The sequence below is a fragment of the Necator americanus genome, chromosome III, assembly GCF_031761385.1.
Source record: "Necator americanus strain Aroian chromosome III, whole genome shotgun sequence".
NCBI lineage: Eukaryota > Metazoa > Nematoda > Chromadorea > Rhabditida > Ancylostomatidae > Necator > Necator americanus.
The window spans coordinates 10899132-10916468 of NC_087373.1; the positions used below are offsets into that span (position 1 = coordinate 10899132).

At 38.4% G+C, this 17337-nt stretch overlaps 1 protein-coding gene across 2 annotated transcripts; it reads left to right on the forward strand.

Annotated features, from left to right (window-relative positions):
* Window positions 1–7806: 7806 nt before the first annotated feature.
* On the forward strand, window positions 7807–17040 carry RB195_009222 (uncharacterized protein; the record flags this gene model as incomplete). Of its 2 annotated transcripts, XM_064196103.1 has the most annotated exons (16): window positions 7807–7874; window positions 7985–8100; window positions 8163–8329; window positions 8398–8460; window positions 8547–8591; window positions 9411–9520; window positions 9581–9716; window positions 11147–11314; window positions 11385–11474; window positions 11619–11704; window positions 12044–12138; window positions 13577–13642; window positions 13755–13957; window positions 16050–16166; window positions 16754–16848; window positions 16902–17040. In XM_064196103.1, the coding sequence occupies 16 exons, from the start codon at window positions 7807–7809 to the stop codon at window positions 17038–17040; spliced, it is 1764 nt and encodes a 587-aa protein (XP_064047248.1). The 2 variants fall into 2 exon arrangements, with proteins under 2 accessions (XP_064047248.1, XP_064047249.1); XM_064196104.1 differs by lacking the exon at window positions 11385–11474.
* Window positions 17041–17337: the final 297 nt, after the last annotated feature.

Genomic DNA, 17337 nt, shown 5'->3' on the forward strand with positions numbered 1-17337 from the left:
CACATGGAATAGCTGTCTACTGTCCACTGCAAAATAGCGGTTATGGAGTTGTGATTGTGAGCTTTCTTTCGTTGGTTCTACTTGACTCAGTTTTTCTTGTTATAAGGTCCATCTGTAATTAAGATAAGGTTAGATTAGGCGTCTTCTCAAGATAATGACGAATAATAGGTTTCCATCTCATTTTAATATAACATATTTGACGATAGTGGCGAGATCTCTTTGTAAAGGGATTAGGATCACGAGTAGTGGATCAATTCTCCTTAACTATGTCTAGCAAAATTGTGCGTGGGAACGGTGTTGTCAATCGAACTCCCCTACAAGACACTTATCCACGTGTTACGCATGCGGGCGCAGGCATACGGTGCACGTACCGCGTCCGTGAGCAAGAGTAAAATGGAGAGCTGCTGAACTTGTCTCTGCCGCTCATTGGCATCCTTGCGCTCGAACACGCGAGATGATGTTAGGTGCCTCGTAGGGAAATTCGATCGCCAGGGCCGTTTCCCACGCTGTTTTTCAGGACGATAAAGGGTAATTGGGCGCAGTCGCTCTCATGATCGTGAAGTAGTGGTCAACACTCCTAGCACTTTCTTTTTGTGAAGAGATCTTAGCATCGTCAGTTTCGTGATACGTTGGCTATCATAGTCCATTTAGAGCTATAGCTAAGTGCGAGTGTAGTGCAGTGGGTAAGATGTTCGCGTATGACTACACGATCGATCGATGGTTCAAAATTGCTCTTGTTGCAACAAAGCTTTTCATCACTCCAGGTAGATAAGTTGGTACCAGACTTGTCTGGGAGGGCAAAAACACTGATTTGATACATCGGCTGATCCCGGCAAGTCATTGTAAGGATAGGACATTTCGTAAACCTCAATCGTTCATGGAGTGAATGCGGTGGTGCATAACTTGACTAACTCGAAACGCTATCCTTTGAGGATATTTGAAAGTTTTCGATGTTAGAAGTGACAAACAACGTCAAATTCCTTCTAGCAATGACTTGAATCTTGATCTTAAATTTCTCGTCTTAAATTTCTCGTTTTGAATGATCTTAAATTTCTCGTCGGACCTCTTCGTTAAGCCTGTGCAGTGTGCTGTTTCATCAGCAACACCGGAAATTTAGCGTCAAAATCGAGCCAGCAGCGACGAATTATGTGGCCGGCGAGGGCTATTCGTGCCTAGCTTAATTGTTTGTATGACGTTTCATACATCGCGCATCAATGCAGCCGCATCCACATCCAATATGCGGATTTCCCTTGTGTTCGCCTACCACGAATCGCTTCTCATTCCTTCAGATAACATTCTTCACACTCTCAAAAATGAATTTCAACTTCTTTATGCCATAATCTCTTTAGAGACGAAAATAATTTGAAGTATTCGGTGTTTACATAATTTCTTTTCCACCTACCTTGACTTTTGCACTTCCGAATTCGCAAGGTGTTCTGTTCTGAGAGCTGCTGGAGGATAATCAGACAATCAAAGCCGAAATCTCCACATGAAACAACTTCAGAAGCAGGCCGATGCAGTGCGCCAAAAACTCCCAAACGAAGTCGATGTCACACTGCTATATGGCAACGGGAAGGCCTAACACGGCAAAGGTGACGCGGAAAATTCTGGAGGAATCCAGGTTTCACCTGTTTCGGGGCTCGAAACAGTATCCGCACGAAGAAAAGAACTTCTGAAGAAGGATCAAAGTTCCCAGCATTGTTTTTAGCGTCGCAGCTCCTCTCCTCTTGGAAGAATGGCATTGGCGCCCGTTGAATGGGTACATGCTGATAGTGTTGGTGGTTATATTGTTCATCCCTGATTTGTAGTAATAAAATAATTTTTCGACTTTTTTCAATGGTGTCAAAAATATGTGCAAAGGCACATAAGAAATCATGGAAAATTACAGATTACTAAGATTAAACTAATCCTCTAAATTTAGGTACTAAGATCCTTCGTTGAAATATCTGTTTCGCTCGTTTCTAGAAATTCCTGGAAATCTCTGATTTTTTTTTCTAGCGACTTTTTGGAAGAATAATTCTAGCTTCTTTGTTTTAAAACTTTTCTCAATAGATTTGAATTATTCAGGGAAAAGTGTTTACGAACTATTTGGCATTTTGTAGAATTTCAATCGTCTTTTTTGACTGTTTTTTTTTCGAAAATTCTGCTATTTTGCATTTTTATTTGAAACAGATGAGAAAAGAGGCAGTGTGTATCGAGCGTAGGAAGCGCAGGGGCGTTGCGACAGATGCGTCGCGCCTGCACGGTTGAACACACTTGGCGTCCACTCTACGCATCCATCCCATCTGGATTACTTAAGGAAGTTATTGCGTGATTACTCCTCGTTCCACCTTCCTTTTTTATTTCTATTATTGTTTTTCCGTTATTTCAGCTCTTGTTGCAATAAAGTTTGATCAACTTCCGTACAACTTTTACTCGGCCCTAATTCAATCCCTAGCCCTAATTTTTTTAATTTTCTTTATTATTTATTTATATTTTTTTTATTTTTCCTCAAAATTTCTTAGCTGTCATCTTGGGAAACATTTATTTGGGGTAAAGCATCAGAATCGTAAGGAAGCCGACACCTGATTGTCGTGTAGAGCCTGTATTCTTATCTCTAATTTTTAGTAGGAAATCTTTCAGAGAAAAGTGTTAGCACCTAAAAGAACGTAGTACAAGGATATTGATGTAATCTCTAACAAAAGCAGGCAGCAGCACCTGATGGGAGTTATTTTTTTTTTGGATTTCAGAAGCGCCATTTGTAACACTCACAAAAGTACATTGGCATAAAAGTTCTAGACACGTGAAAGGTTCGTTGAACTCGACGACACGAAATTCCGGGGAGTGGTCGCCTCCGCTGCCGCCGTCGCATTGTTCATCGCCTCGAAGTCATTCACTCTCTGCCGTTCGCTTGCTATTTCCATCGCCATCACGGCGAGCTGCCACCCGAAAAACAGCTATTCTTTTTGTCTGATTGAAATAGTGGTGTTCCAGGTGTGGGCATAAACACGTTTGAGGCAGCCATTCATAGAGAATAGCTAATGCATGCACGACAACGTACGTATACAACGACAACGGAAACGTCGCCGTCGTCGTCGACGACGACGATTCCATCGCCATTCTCCTCGGATGACTTCGAGGAGCAAATCGCTGTGGATTTCGAGTATTTTTCTTTTGCGAATGTGGTTCCTACGACAACATACACACCCATACTTATCGTCGTTGTGCAGTCGACCGTCCTCATTCTGCTGTGTGCATTCGAATGATGAGCCGAGTTGGTTGGTTGGTTGGTTGCTCAACCGCGGAATTGCGGCGCCCTCCCGGCCCACCCTCGCCAATATTTGACACCCTTAAAGCCACATTTTATTTAGTGATGTTGTTATTTTCCGAATATTTGAGTGTTTTTGCCTTGTTTCTTTTATTGCAACTTTTTTTTAAATGTGAAAATGGATGTTCGATACTCTTCCTTTGCGGGAGTTCAGACGAGGTTTTTTTGTCATGAATCTCTCTAGGAACATTTTTAAGTATATTGTCCGTTCTTATGTAGTTGATATTATTCCAAGTTCTGAATTCAAATTTTGATGTATACGCTTTACTTGCCAAAAAAGTTTCTGGTAAAAAAAAAACTGTTTGGAAACAAAGATCCCTTCTCTAATTCTATAATCGTCCACGGGGGAATAGGTTTAATTCTGTAAGTTCGAGCATGCCATATTATTTTATTTATATAGACGAGAGTTGTGGTTAAGTTCACACAAGCTGAAACAATCAGAGCAGTGAAAAGAAGGACGGCATAATTTTTAGGGATGTTATTATCAAGAAAAAAATGGTGTCTTTGCTTCTTTTGAAAATTTTAGAATTGATCCAATATTCTCAATTTTGCAAAATGAGAAACATTTAAAAAAATATTCGTGTATACTTTTGCAATTTCTCCTAAAGCAAATACATATTTCTATACTTTTGTGTCCTTTGGTGTGTCGAACTTCGGGAGTAATCCTGTCATGTTCGTAGTGGCGCCCTCGGGCGAAGACTCTGTGCCGTAAACCAATTCTGGTATGGAGGCGGTGAATGATGACATGGATTGGGTTGATGCGGGAAATAATAGCGTTTTTTTTTCTAAAATTTGAATTCGCGCACAGAAAAAAAGAGTTAAGCGTTATGTGACAAGTTATTTGAGAGATCATTTCTTCCTCTACAAGGTAGTGCTTTTGCTTTTCCATACTGACTTGATTTTTGTTGATTTTTAAATGAATAAATAGGTCATGGATGTTTTGATTAGTGTTGGTTCGTTTAGTAAGAGCTATGCGCAAACATGAGTGAGAATTACATCTATTCCCTGAGGGGAATCAGCTTATTTACTGGGTGGACGAAACAAAGTCTCTTCTTGTGTATTATCTTGTGAAGAAACTCATTTCACGAGCATTTTACTAGTTAAACTTTGCTCCCAGCGTTTTGGAACTCGTTCGAACTCGCGCTGCGTTTCCCTCTCACTCGTCAAAATGTTGCCACGCCTGTCATTCGTTGATTCAGTTCATCCGTCAGGGAATTACTTCATATGTTCGCTATTAGCCGACAGGAATACTTCGTGTAAGTCATTTAGCAACTTTTACTTTGTAAAATCTGTTTTTTAGGGTATGTACTTTTGGATAAACTGTCATTCCAACTCCATCAGGAATAGTCAATATCCAGAACCAATTATATCTGCTCCGCAATGGCCACAATTCTTAATTTGCTTTTGTTTTCTTCTCTTGCGCAACCTATAATTTTCTGTTTTTTAATCTCTTCTCACTTTCTTCACTTTCTATCTCTAGCAAACAAATGACCGCAAACTCATCAAAGGATGTGTACGAAGGAGCGTGAATAGGCAGCTGAGGGGAGATTAGAGTTCAATGCAACCGGTGCTAGAGATTCCTGGACGTGCTCCTGGTTTTTTTCTCTTATAATTTTCTTTGAAATTCAACAAGTAGTCTTTTTTCATTGATCATTTTTCTCTGAAATTTTTCTCTGAAATTAATACCTAGTCAGAAATCATTACCCGCTAAATTTTTCTCTAAACATAACACTATTCAAAAGTCATTTTTATTTTTTTTTCACTAATTTTACGCTTTAATAATTTTATTTAAGAAAAAAGAAACGGACTGCTTCTTTCGTTCATACGAATATTCTGAATTTTTTCATCTGTAGATACTACATCATTGATACCATACATTTAATAAAAAAAACTATAACCAAGTAAATAAACAGTTTTTTTAAATAGTTTAACAGTTTTTTAAACAACATACTTCGTGAGAAAAAAATTTCATTTTCATCAATTTCTTTTCTTCTGCTAATGTGCCCAATTATTTTTTGGAGCTTGATCTCAGTAATCAAGAGAACTTGAGGATACAAATTTCTGAATATAGCAGTGATTTTGTGGTGTTCCAAAGTGTTTGTGTGATGTGAAAGATTTAACTATGCTAGAGTTCCATAAAACAATTGGATTTCGTGTGTTATTTTCAAAAAATTTCCCCGCAATTTTTTTTCAATTGTAAGAGCCAGCGGAGAATCAATGGACTGCTGTCATTGTCTCTCCTTGGCTGAAGCGGCGTAAGCCAAGTCTCGCAAGCGAGGGACGTAATGAGGTGCCTCGCAGGAGGATCTTGTGCGACGTGACCGTTTCTCACGGCGATTTTCCATGCTATTTAGTGGGAATTCAGCGTGATAGCGCTCACGTTTCTGAACTATACGTATAACCTATCTGTTCGAGGAGAAATCCATCAATCTCAATTTCGTGATATGTTGTCTCAGAGTAAAAATGTATACCTCCGTTTATTTACTTGGAAACAATAATCATCAACGGTTGATAAACGTGCCGAAACGTTATTTTGAAACAAATTTTCCCAAATCTCAATTTGCAAAACTGAAAAAAGAAAAAAGAAAGAAAAAAGAAAAAGAAGAAAAGAACTGAAAATTTAGAAACGTTCTTGGTGGTGTTGATCCAGTTGAATTTTCTGAAGGTAAAGGATTGATTATGGAGGGCGACCGACTCCAAAACCGTGGATTTTGAACGTGATATTTCTGTTGTAGTAAAGTTTTTTTTTCCTTTGAAACGTTTCAGCTGCGCCATTTCATGGGTGGTGCATCCTATTTCGTGCAAGGCCAATCGGTGAAAAAGGTCATTCTTCCGTTCATAATATTGAATGCTTTGCTAGAACCCAAAAATGGGGAATAAGCGCTGAAATTGTTCTTACTTTTCCTCTTCACTTGCTGCTAGTGACGATCACTCATTCATTCATTAAATGTCTAGAAGTAAACAAAGATTTAAAAATTTTACATTAGTTTTGTTGGCGGAAGATAATGTTGGTTCTTCCTTTTCCCAAAGGATTTTTTAACCACTTTGAAAATATTGTGTGAATGTTGTAGTAATTTCTGATGAACGGTATTGCATGTATTACTTTGAAGTTATCAATCGATAAAGAATGAGGGAATAAATGAATACAACATATATATATATATATATATATATACATGAAATATATAAATGCAATCAAAATGAGTGTTGCACTTTTAATAAATGAGGGGAACGTTTTTCTCCTCATAGAATTGAAGAAGACACGAAAACTTTCTCTCTTACTCTAAGTAATCGAACTCCTATGACCTTTATCTCACACAATGGCGGTGTTAAATCGGTAAGATATCGCTTCCCTACCTTACCAAATCTTAAGCTTGCTAAATCTTGAAAATTCTCGTTTAACATTGCCTCTATGGTATAGCACACGGAACGTGCGTGCGTTCTAAGAATCGAATCGTTGGCACGAAAAGCGACTAGTGGGACCTTTAGTAGCACCGACGGTTGCTCAAAAAGTAAGTTAAGTTCATGTTAGTACAGAAACGTCGCCCTATTCATAATTTCTTGCCTCCGTACCTCGCTGTTTACCTCGTCACCTTACCTATCAGGAACTGTAAACACGTGACTTTCCGAATACGACACTGAATGCTGCCAATCCCCAGCGTCCGATCCATAGTCATCAATGCTGAGGGGGAAAATTACGGATTTCAACAGAAGCGCTTACAAGAAATTCCTTTAAAACTGTAAAAAGTGTTATTTCTGATTCTAGTTATGCGGAACAACACTGCCGGGAAATGTTACAATCATCATTTGAAATGCTGAATTTTCGCAATCTCTTGAAAAACTGTAAATTTCCCACCAAACCGTTCACCCACTTGTAGCCGAATAGCTACAACCGGGTGAACGCGACGCGTCTGCGGTAACACATTATTTTTTTTCCGATACGCCCACACGTTTCCTCCATCCTCGAACCCGCGTTGCCATCATAAAGCTGAAAATTCGAGGCCAACTGTAATATAGGTGGGTCAAAACGACAATAAGCAAATTGTAGTTGCGCGAGCGGTTGCGCTCGAAGCGGCGCGGTGGAGACAGCGACTGGGATCGAGGTGGGCTCATAGCGAAATGCAACGATGAACGGTCTTAGCGGAGGTTCTCACTCGATCCTAACCATGCCTCATGTCGCTTTGACTCTACTATAGTGTATCTCTCAGTTACTTTTGGAGGATATGAATGCGAGTTTTTGGATCCGTCCAGTCCTCTTCTGCTCGAGAGCCTTCTAAAGAGATTATATCCTCCAAAACTGCTTCCGTTTAGTATCCTAGCCTTACTATAAATCTTTGCCTTTGTTATTTGCTCAGTAAATTTATACATCATTTGGAATTTCTGTGTTGTCTTCACCATCGTGGTTTACTATAAGCTTACAAAACGCGTCTCTATTAATTTCACTAATTTTTACTCGAATAAATAATTTTCTCTTCTATTTTTGCAGATCTTTTTATTTCATGGTGATATTCGTACTGTTGGTACTGCCATACGTGGAATGTTTAGAGAAAGTGGGTAAACGAATCAGGTGAGTTGATGCATAGCGAATTATGGCCATAATTCGTCGGCCAACTTTTTCCCCACGAATTCCGAACTCCCCTGAATCCCTGATACAGTACGTAGACCTAATAATTGCAGTTTGTCCTCATCAAGTTATGATTACGAGAAATGGTATAGCCAAAATCGGATGCATAGCTCTGAACTGAGCGAAGGACTCATGGATGAGTACCATATACATTTAAGGCGAAGTCTAGGTATAAGTTTTTCCTATTCGAAAGAACAGATTCCAGGAAAAACAAACAAAGATTTTCTTCAGAAAATGGTAACTCCACCATGTTAAATGAAACATTTCTCGCACAATTGAAAGAGGAGCGACGAAGATTTCTCGAAACACTCAACGCCGGTGCGTTTTTAAACGAACAACGACGTCTTGTTGAAGATCTACTGGATCCTGGGTACTACGAGAAGAATGTTCACCCTCGAGTAATCTTTTTTATTGTTGGAAAATCTGTGATTAAGGACTTTCGTGAGACATTCAGAAATTTTTGCAGATTGATCATCTGAAGCCGACTAGAATCAATGTGAGCATGAGCCTATATCAGATTTTAGAAGTGGTAAGTGGAGTACGAGTACGATATTGGTACAGTTGTTCTGCGTTCTTTATTCAGTTACCTTTCTATTTATGAGTTTCTGATTATAGGATGAACGTTCGCAAAGCATTATTGTAAATGTTTGGATGGTGCAGGTAAAAATTGTTTTTTTTTCATCAACAACGTTTTTTTTTGCGCAAAATAGCATCCTTTTTTCACAACAGTATCACATGGAAATTTTCAACAGTATGATTTTGGGTTTTTAATAGTGGCACCAAAGCTGTATTTTTCTATTTCTAGAATAATTAGACATTTCCTTTATTTAATGTTTTGCACCGAACTCACTGACACACGCAACTTCCCATGTCAGTTGTACAATTGTCGATTGCAAATTGGTTCAGCCGGAAGTGCGCGACGCGAACGCAACGCACCTCGCCTCTCTCATTGACACGTGCGCCCTCTTCTCTCCACTAATAATCTAATTAATATGAAAAATTAGTTTTTATTCAATATCACGACACGAATACTACCTATCAGACGCTGGGGATAGGACTGTATGGTGGACCATAGGGTTCATTGCTCTTTAAAGCTACGATCGGAACACGAATGTTGCCTGCAAATTATGCATCTTCTATTTGTTTCAATGCACAATTTGATAAATATTTGATATAGTGACAAAATACTTCTTTGTCAACTTTCCTTGTACATATAGGATCTAAAATTCATTTCCTAGGATAGCTTCTACTAATTCCATAAACATAATTCCATAAACATAAAAACTGGCAATGAAGGTTGAGAAGTCCAGCGATAATTTGATCTTCTGAACTTCTTCCACATGGTGAAATGGACGAAGGATCAGAAGATTTGCTTGAAGAAAAAAAAATGACCCGCGAAAAAAATTGCCCATATTTATGGCGCAACCTGTAAATGTACTTCTTCGTTGAATGATTCCCATAAATAGTGCCTTATTGCAGAATTGGTTCGATGAATTTCTGGACTGGGATCCACGAGAGTACAGTATGCTCAATAAAACCATCCTGCCTTATCATCAAATATGGACACCTGATACATATCTTTACAACAGGTATAGAAACTTAAATTGGATCCACAATAGATCGATTCTAAGTGCCGGACGATTTTCCAGTGAAACATTGGAACGAAAGAAAACGGAATCAATGATGAACGCTATGGTTGAGACAGGATTTTGGGCGAATGACAGTCAAGGCGCTAGGGTTCAGCTTATGTTTCCGGCCATCTACAAACTTTCTTGCGCCATGAATGTAAGTATATGGTGTCTATTTTTTCAAAATGAAAGAATCAACCACGCCATGGCGTGATCCGCGGCAGAGAGTAGAAAAATTTATTGCGTTTCTGCTAGAAAAATTATATTCGTTGCATTCCGAACGGAGATTTGACTGAGTCGAACATTTCATGACAACAATACCTTTTTCTTGGAAGTCGAGACACCTTTATAAGAATTTTTGGGGCCTACTCCATGATGCATATAAAATTTGTAGTAACAAATATTAATGAATCACTTTGTTGAATAATCATGTTCAGTTTTAGAATTTTAGCTGAAGCGTTGATTTCTGTAGGTTCTTTTTTCTTTTTTAAAATTATCGCTGCAGGTCTTCTGTACTTTTTGCCCCCCGAAGAAACCAGATAAATTTAGCAAAATATACTTAATGTTTGCATATGTATTAAAATATACGCTAACAAGTAAATATGAAGTATAAATAATAATGAGATATGAGAAATAATAATAATATAATAGATAATAAAGTATCCATATACTATGTAAAACATCTAAACAATAGCGTCGCTGTATATCTTCCACAGCGCAAGCCTTTTACCCTTTCTTCCATCTCGTTGGAACGTTTTTGGAATTTTTCGGACTTAGCACCTTTACAATTTTACTTGGTAGGCTTACATTACTCATTTTTATATCGTTTATTTCGTATTTATATTTATTTATTTAATTGTTATTGATTTGCACTCCAGTCTTCAGTCAGGTACCTGGAACACTAGCAACCAAACGAACGGGTTTTTTTTTATCCAGAAGTCTTGAAATGAGCTAAAGAAGCATGTCGCCGGCGACAGCGGATTTGAAGGCATCACCCCACGAATCTGCGGTAGTGTGGATTTTTGTTGGAGTCTACCTATATCGGGTTGTAGATTATGAATATTGGGGTGGTTCTGTTCATCTTTCCCTGCATCACTGTAAACAGACTTCGGAGGCTCCGGAACGCTGTTTCCCACGACGTCCTCTATTGCAACGCGCCACCTTTGCGTTCCGCCCTCGCCTGCGATTCCTCGAAAGAAATGAATTGCTTAACAGAGCATCCGAATGGATTTTCGACGAATCGCAGGAGGGGGCGGGACGCAAAGGTGGCGCGTTCGAATAGAAAACGTCGTAAGGAACCGAATTCCGGAGCTGTTTTTTTACAGTGATGCAAGGAGAGATGAACGGAACCAACCGTGTATCCATAACTGATGTACGTATGCCCCAACAAAAATCCACAATACGCCAGATTCGTGGGGTGATGCGTTTAAAGAACTTATTTTCAATATTAATAACATATTCAACAATATTCTATAACATATTTTTCGTCGCGCGTACGGCGAAAAAGGAGAGCAAAGGGTTATTTATATTTTTGATTATAAGACGAATATTCGCATAGCATTATAGTAACAAAAGACCCTTATTCAGGTGAAATGGTTCCCGTACGATTCGCAGAATTGCACGTTTATCATATCAAGTTGGACCCACGACAAGGCTTCAATTGACTATTGGGCAACGTATCCGTTGGTGAATTTGAAAAATATGGCTCGTAACGATGAATGGGAAGTGCTTAGCTTCGAATTTGAACGAGTTGAAGTGAGCGTTTTTTTTTTCATTCTTAGTTACTCTTGTTTAATTCTAATTTGTTTACCTTCTCGACCTTCAGCAAAATTTTAAATGTTGCGTAAATCCGTGGGTTCTTCTTTACGCTCATCTAGTGATTCGTAGAAAACCGCTCTACTATGTTGTAAATCTTGTAAGTTATTTTTGAAACTACTATTACTTGAATATTATTACTTATTATTAATTGTATTTATTATTAAACTATTGCCACTTCTTATTGATTATTGGAAAATTATTTTTCGCTCCTTAAGAATTTCTCTGACATGCATTTGTACAGGTGATACCAACTTCTATTATCACCATCGTGGCTATAACGGGATTTTTCACACCAACGTCAACATCAAGTGAACGTGACGAGAAATTGTAAGTTTCTGGAAGTTAGTGTCGACGTTTAGTCAGTCAACTAGATGAGCACAAAGACGATTTGGTTGGTATCGAGTAAGGAGTAGGGGGAGTGTGTGCAGGAGGAACCGCGTGCGTTGCGGCAGACGCGACGCGTTCACCCGGTTGAACAGATTTAGTTTACATGCATAAACTATAACTATAACTAACTATACTAACTAGAAATGTAACTATAATTGTATAGCTATAACTACTATATGTGACATCAAACCTTTGATTTTCACTGCAAGTTTGTATTGTTTGAAGTCCCTTCAATTTCATTTAACATTCGCATGATTTTCTTCATTATTGATTTTTAAGGTATCTGGGTATCAACACTCTTCTTACTATGTCCATCATGATGCTTATGGTATGCAATCAAATGCCATCAACATCCACCTACGTACCTTTAATGAGTAAGTGGAACGAGTTTCAACTAATTTCATGTTGATTTCAGATACTTTTCGAAGATTGTGACAGTGAGTCAATAATCTTTAACTCTGGTGGCATTTTCCGTAGTAAAACGTTGCTCCAAGTAGAAAGTATAGCCACCCTGAACTATATCCTTAACCTTTAATTTTATAAGCAGTGATTGTCCCGACGATGCATCTACTCTGTTCACATTATATTAGTTTGGGAATGATTGAACATACAACCGCTTCTTTCTATAGGTTTTCCCAAAGCCCGGGATTGAATTATTCCCATTATCCTGAAATAGAACCGATCGCAGAATTTCGATTAACTTGCTCTGCTCATTTTTGACCTTTTTTTTTTCAAAGAAAGAATTTCCTTTTTTTTCTCTTTTAAATAAGCGTCTATACACTTTTTTTCTGCACGGCACAAAACTGTGAAGTAATCGGCATGTCATATAATCCGCTTATTTCTCTGGAGATCATCATACTATTTGTGAGGACAAATTTATCGTTTGTACTGTGATTTGCCTTAGAACACAGTAGTATAACTATGATGCAAAAATTACGCGGCTCAGTGCAGTGTTCCTTTGTTTTTCCAAAGGATCCACAGTATACATCACTGGAGCACTGGAGGACGCAGCTTGACTTTGCTTTTCTGGAATTTTTCGTAATTATTTTTACTTTTTTTTTAAATTTAACTTTTTCCCTTTACTTCTCTGGAACTCAGTAACCAGTTGCGGTACAATAGTACACTGACATAGTCATGTATGAGCGGAAAAACAGCATGTTATGATGTTGGCGATTTTGGGATTTTTTCACCTGTGAATAAGGTTATAGGTGTAGATTATGAGTATGAGTATGTGCATGTTACGTTCCTCCTAACCGTGCTGAAAGACGGCGTGGTAAACTGCTTTTCCGCACGAATTTTACTGCGAGGCACCTTATTACGCCATCTTTGTGTACGCAGCGGTTCCCTTAGCACCATATTCATTGGATTCACACGCTAAGGCTGCTGAAGAAAGCTCATTGATTATCGTCCTCACTCGGCCAAAGGCGCGGCGTGTACATTGTGGCGCGTTGTGAGATGCCTCGTAGGGGAATTCGTACAGAGAGACCGTTTCCCACGTCGCTTTTCAATAGGATTCGGTAGACTGAGCGTAAATACGCTCACGCTCGTGATCTGTCTATCCTTGAACCATATTTTTTTTGTAGAGATTCCAATATCACCATTTTCGTGGTATTCTCCAGAAAAAAAAATCGCTCTGTACTGCATTACTAATCGCTTACGCGATTTTGCACCATAAATCAAAGGGTTGTAATCAAACTTTCAGTAAAATTGCTACAAGTTTTGAGTTGCTAGTTCATAAAAACTCTAAATTGCATAATACTCGAGATTGGATAGCGAAAAATTTTTAATTTTCTCCTTTCAACATCATTTCAGGTTGGTATTATATGGGAATCATCATATTGATCGTTATTGGAACATTGATGGCCACAATTGTTCTTGGTTAGTTTTTTTTTCTCATCGAAACCTCGAATATGAAAGAATAATGAATTTATCATGAAAAAAAAAAAGCATTTTAAAATCCTCAATAATGTCTATGTATCCAAAATTTCAGCGATCCATGGTCGAAAGCACTATAACCGTCCTCTGTCACGATGGGTACGTCGACTGGTGCACAACAATTTTGTGGACATGTTTGTGCTCAGTCCTCCGGTCGCTCTGCTAGAGTTATGGCATGAGTTCGGTGTGATTGAGGAACAACGACTATCGATGTCACAACTCGATCCGTTACTGATCCAACAGCTTGATCCGATTTCAGTAAGAAACTTTCTTTTTTTCCTTCATAGATTTGCAAACACTGAACACTGAATGATTGGTCGGTGAAAATGACAGCAGAACTTGCGTCTATATGATAACACCGGCGCCATCTTTTTTCAAGCGTGTCACTTGTGTATGGTTGATTTTTTGGCGTAAACTCGCAGCAATGGCACTTTGTTGCAGGAACTGATCGCTTGTCCAACTATCCAATACCCAATTCCAGTGCTAGGATGACTGGAAATGTGTTCCCGCTGCATTTATCCGCCGAAAAATTTCTGTAAGATAGAAGCATGACCGTCTCGACCTCATTTATCCACCATAGTGCTTCTATCCAGCTGAGTAAATTACAATGGATACACAGGTTTTGAACTAAAACTGCGATCACCTCGCCGGAGACCAACCACGGTCTCATTTTTGCCCTACGCTGAACCCAATCCCACACCACTCGACGCGTATATGATCACGAATAACACAATATCCCCAATTGGGTTAATATTCAATATCTGAAACGGAAAATTTTTAATTTGTTAAGAATAAAAAAATTAGAAAAATGTTAGAGTTAATTTTAAATTTGTTTGAACTAAATTTGCGATGCGATTCTATGAGCAAATGTTGGGAGACGACAACCTTTACATAATGTATTCTTCAGTTTCATGTAAACAAATAAAAGTGTTCAAAATTTTTGTCTCTATCTATAAAATCTGGAGTCTATAAAGTTTTTAAAGTCTATATATATATATATATATGCATATATTATATAATTACTACGCTTTTAGTTTATGCTTATATTTTCATGTCCTCTATTTACATCAACTCATTAATTCTGATATATTTAACATCTATTTTTTTACGAATGCATGATCTACGAATGTCCTACAGAAGTCAAAGTAAACTAATAATCATTGGCAAAAGAAGAAAACCCACTGTTTCAATATGAAATCTGGAACGAATTGAATTAAAAAGTTTTCTAAACATAAGCATTAAACATAAAAGTTTGGGAAACTTCATTTTATGTCGATTGTTTCGGTCTTCAACATGCAACTCTCACAGTTCGTTTAACAAACTTCAAGTTATCATAACTCAAGTAAACTTAATCATAACTCAAGTAAACTTAACTCTATTAAAAATCTCTTCAATAAAAGATTTCTTCAGTGTTGCCAATGGTGGATTATTCTTGAAACTTGGCATAAGTAATTTTTTGATCGATTCAAATAAATAAAAAACCAATATTTGGGTTTCAATATAATAAGACTGCACAAATACTGAACCTAAAGCTCCATTTGATAGCATTTTTAGTTTCTCTTTGCCTATAAAAGAACAAAATATATTATGTTATAGTCGAATCAGGGGCGGGTGTGGTGTAGCGGTTAGAGGTTCCGCTTCCTGCACGATCGATCGGAGGTTCGAATCCGTCCTAGTGCTCACCAAGCCTTTCATCACTCAGGAGTCGATAAATTGGTACCAGACTTGTCTGGGAGAATAAAAGCACTGACTTGACACATCGGCTAGCCACCGCAAGTCATTGAATAGGCCAGATACACGTTCGTAAACCTCAAGCGATTCTGAATTGAAGTGAACGTGGGGGCGCATCCTAAGAGGATTGATTAACGCCAGAAACTTTATCCTCTAACTTTTTATCTTTTATAGTCGAATCAAAGCGATCAGAATTTCGGTGCAGTTGCGTAAGCGGCTGCGTCGAAGCGTTGCGGCAGTTAGGATGGGACCATCGCTTTCTTCACTCAGGCTGCAGCGATCAGTGATGCTATGTCGGTTGTTCCGGTCTTCAACGCGCATATCTAGTTACGACCCCGATTCCAACTGCTACGCTCCATCGCGCCACCTCGACCGCTTCCGCCTACGCAACTGCGCTGAACTTTAGATAGTTATGCCTTCTCGCTTACAAAATGAAGTATGATGAATGAATAAACAGAAAAGATAATTTTAAAAAATCTTAAAATCTAGCTTCTCTTTTGAATTGATTTCCAATCATCATTCTATCTGAAACTGCAATAAGTTCACGGTTCGGTTTTTACAAGCGCCATCTCTCATTCGATGGTTGGCTGAAGAGCAACCCAATATTCTGTGATTTCAGCATCTTCCTCCTCGACCACGTGCGTTTTTCGGTTCAATTTCTTCAAACATCTCCGACAAGTCGTCGTACTCGTATGCAACACGGCTTGCAGCTCTTACTAGGCAATACACGAGTCAGGTAAGGCCGTGCACCGAGATCTTCTAATTTAATCTAATCTAATCTAAGCCAAGCTTAGCTTCTGTGCACATTAGCCTCCAACAGCTGTAATCAGCTCATAGTGGATGTCACCTGTTAATTGAAAGCAGAGATATGTTTCTGAAATAGGTAGCTAACTACACAGGAATATTTCCCAGTCAAGTATTCTTATACAGTCTCCCTGGATGTGTTCAACAAGGATGGCGTGATGCTTCCGCGGCGAATGCAGTCGTTAGCTTTCTGTTTCTCTCACGTGTGCAGTTCCAGTTCGCTGACTCTCGCCGTTCCCGCAGCCGCACCTGCAGACGCGTCGCGGCAGTCCGGTTGAAATCGTTTGAGGCGGCTGTATTTTATTATTATTATTTTTTATTACTCATTTATTTTCCAAATCTTTTTATTCTTTTTAAGTTGACTGTCTATGTTTCCATTATTTTTTACCATTTGTAAGTTTTCATTGTTTAATTGGATACCCTACTTTAAACCAAACGGTATATCATAAAAGAAAACTTGGAACGTTATAATTTCAACTATCTAAGGTCTTTTTTTGAAAATCGAACAAAATTTTTTAGGTCCGAGTAAAGGAACGAGAGAGACAGTCATCTATAATGAAACAACCGACCACACAACACTCAAGAAGTATAAAGCGTCATAAAATGGGTAGAAGGTCGGTGGATTCACAAGATTTTCCGGGAAATGATATCGTACATCAAAGTTCAGATGTGCTCTGGAATGGGAATATTTGGCCAACGTTATCGATCGCGTTCTTCTAACGTTGTTCAGCTTTGTCACCTTGACATTCTTCATACTGTTGGTGTTCTTCGATCAGATTTTCAGCGTTCACACGTTACGTCGCTAGGATTCTATTATAACTACTCATATCCAGAAGTTCTATTGTTGTGCTCACTATTTGGCGAGTATTATTGTATTTTTTTTCCTAAGACTATTTTTACATTGTATTTTTGTCTGTGATCGTTGACATTTTCTTTGAATCTCATGAGGATCCTCTATAATATTTCGATCTCGTTTATATCCCTATTTTGAGGGATACTGTGGTGTGCCTGACTAGTCTTTCCGGATGTTGATCTCGGAATATCTCTTTAGTTTCTTTTTTTTTTGAATAAATCAAATTTACTTACTTCATTTACTTTAGTTA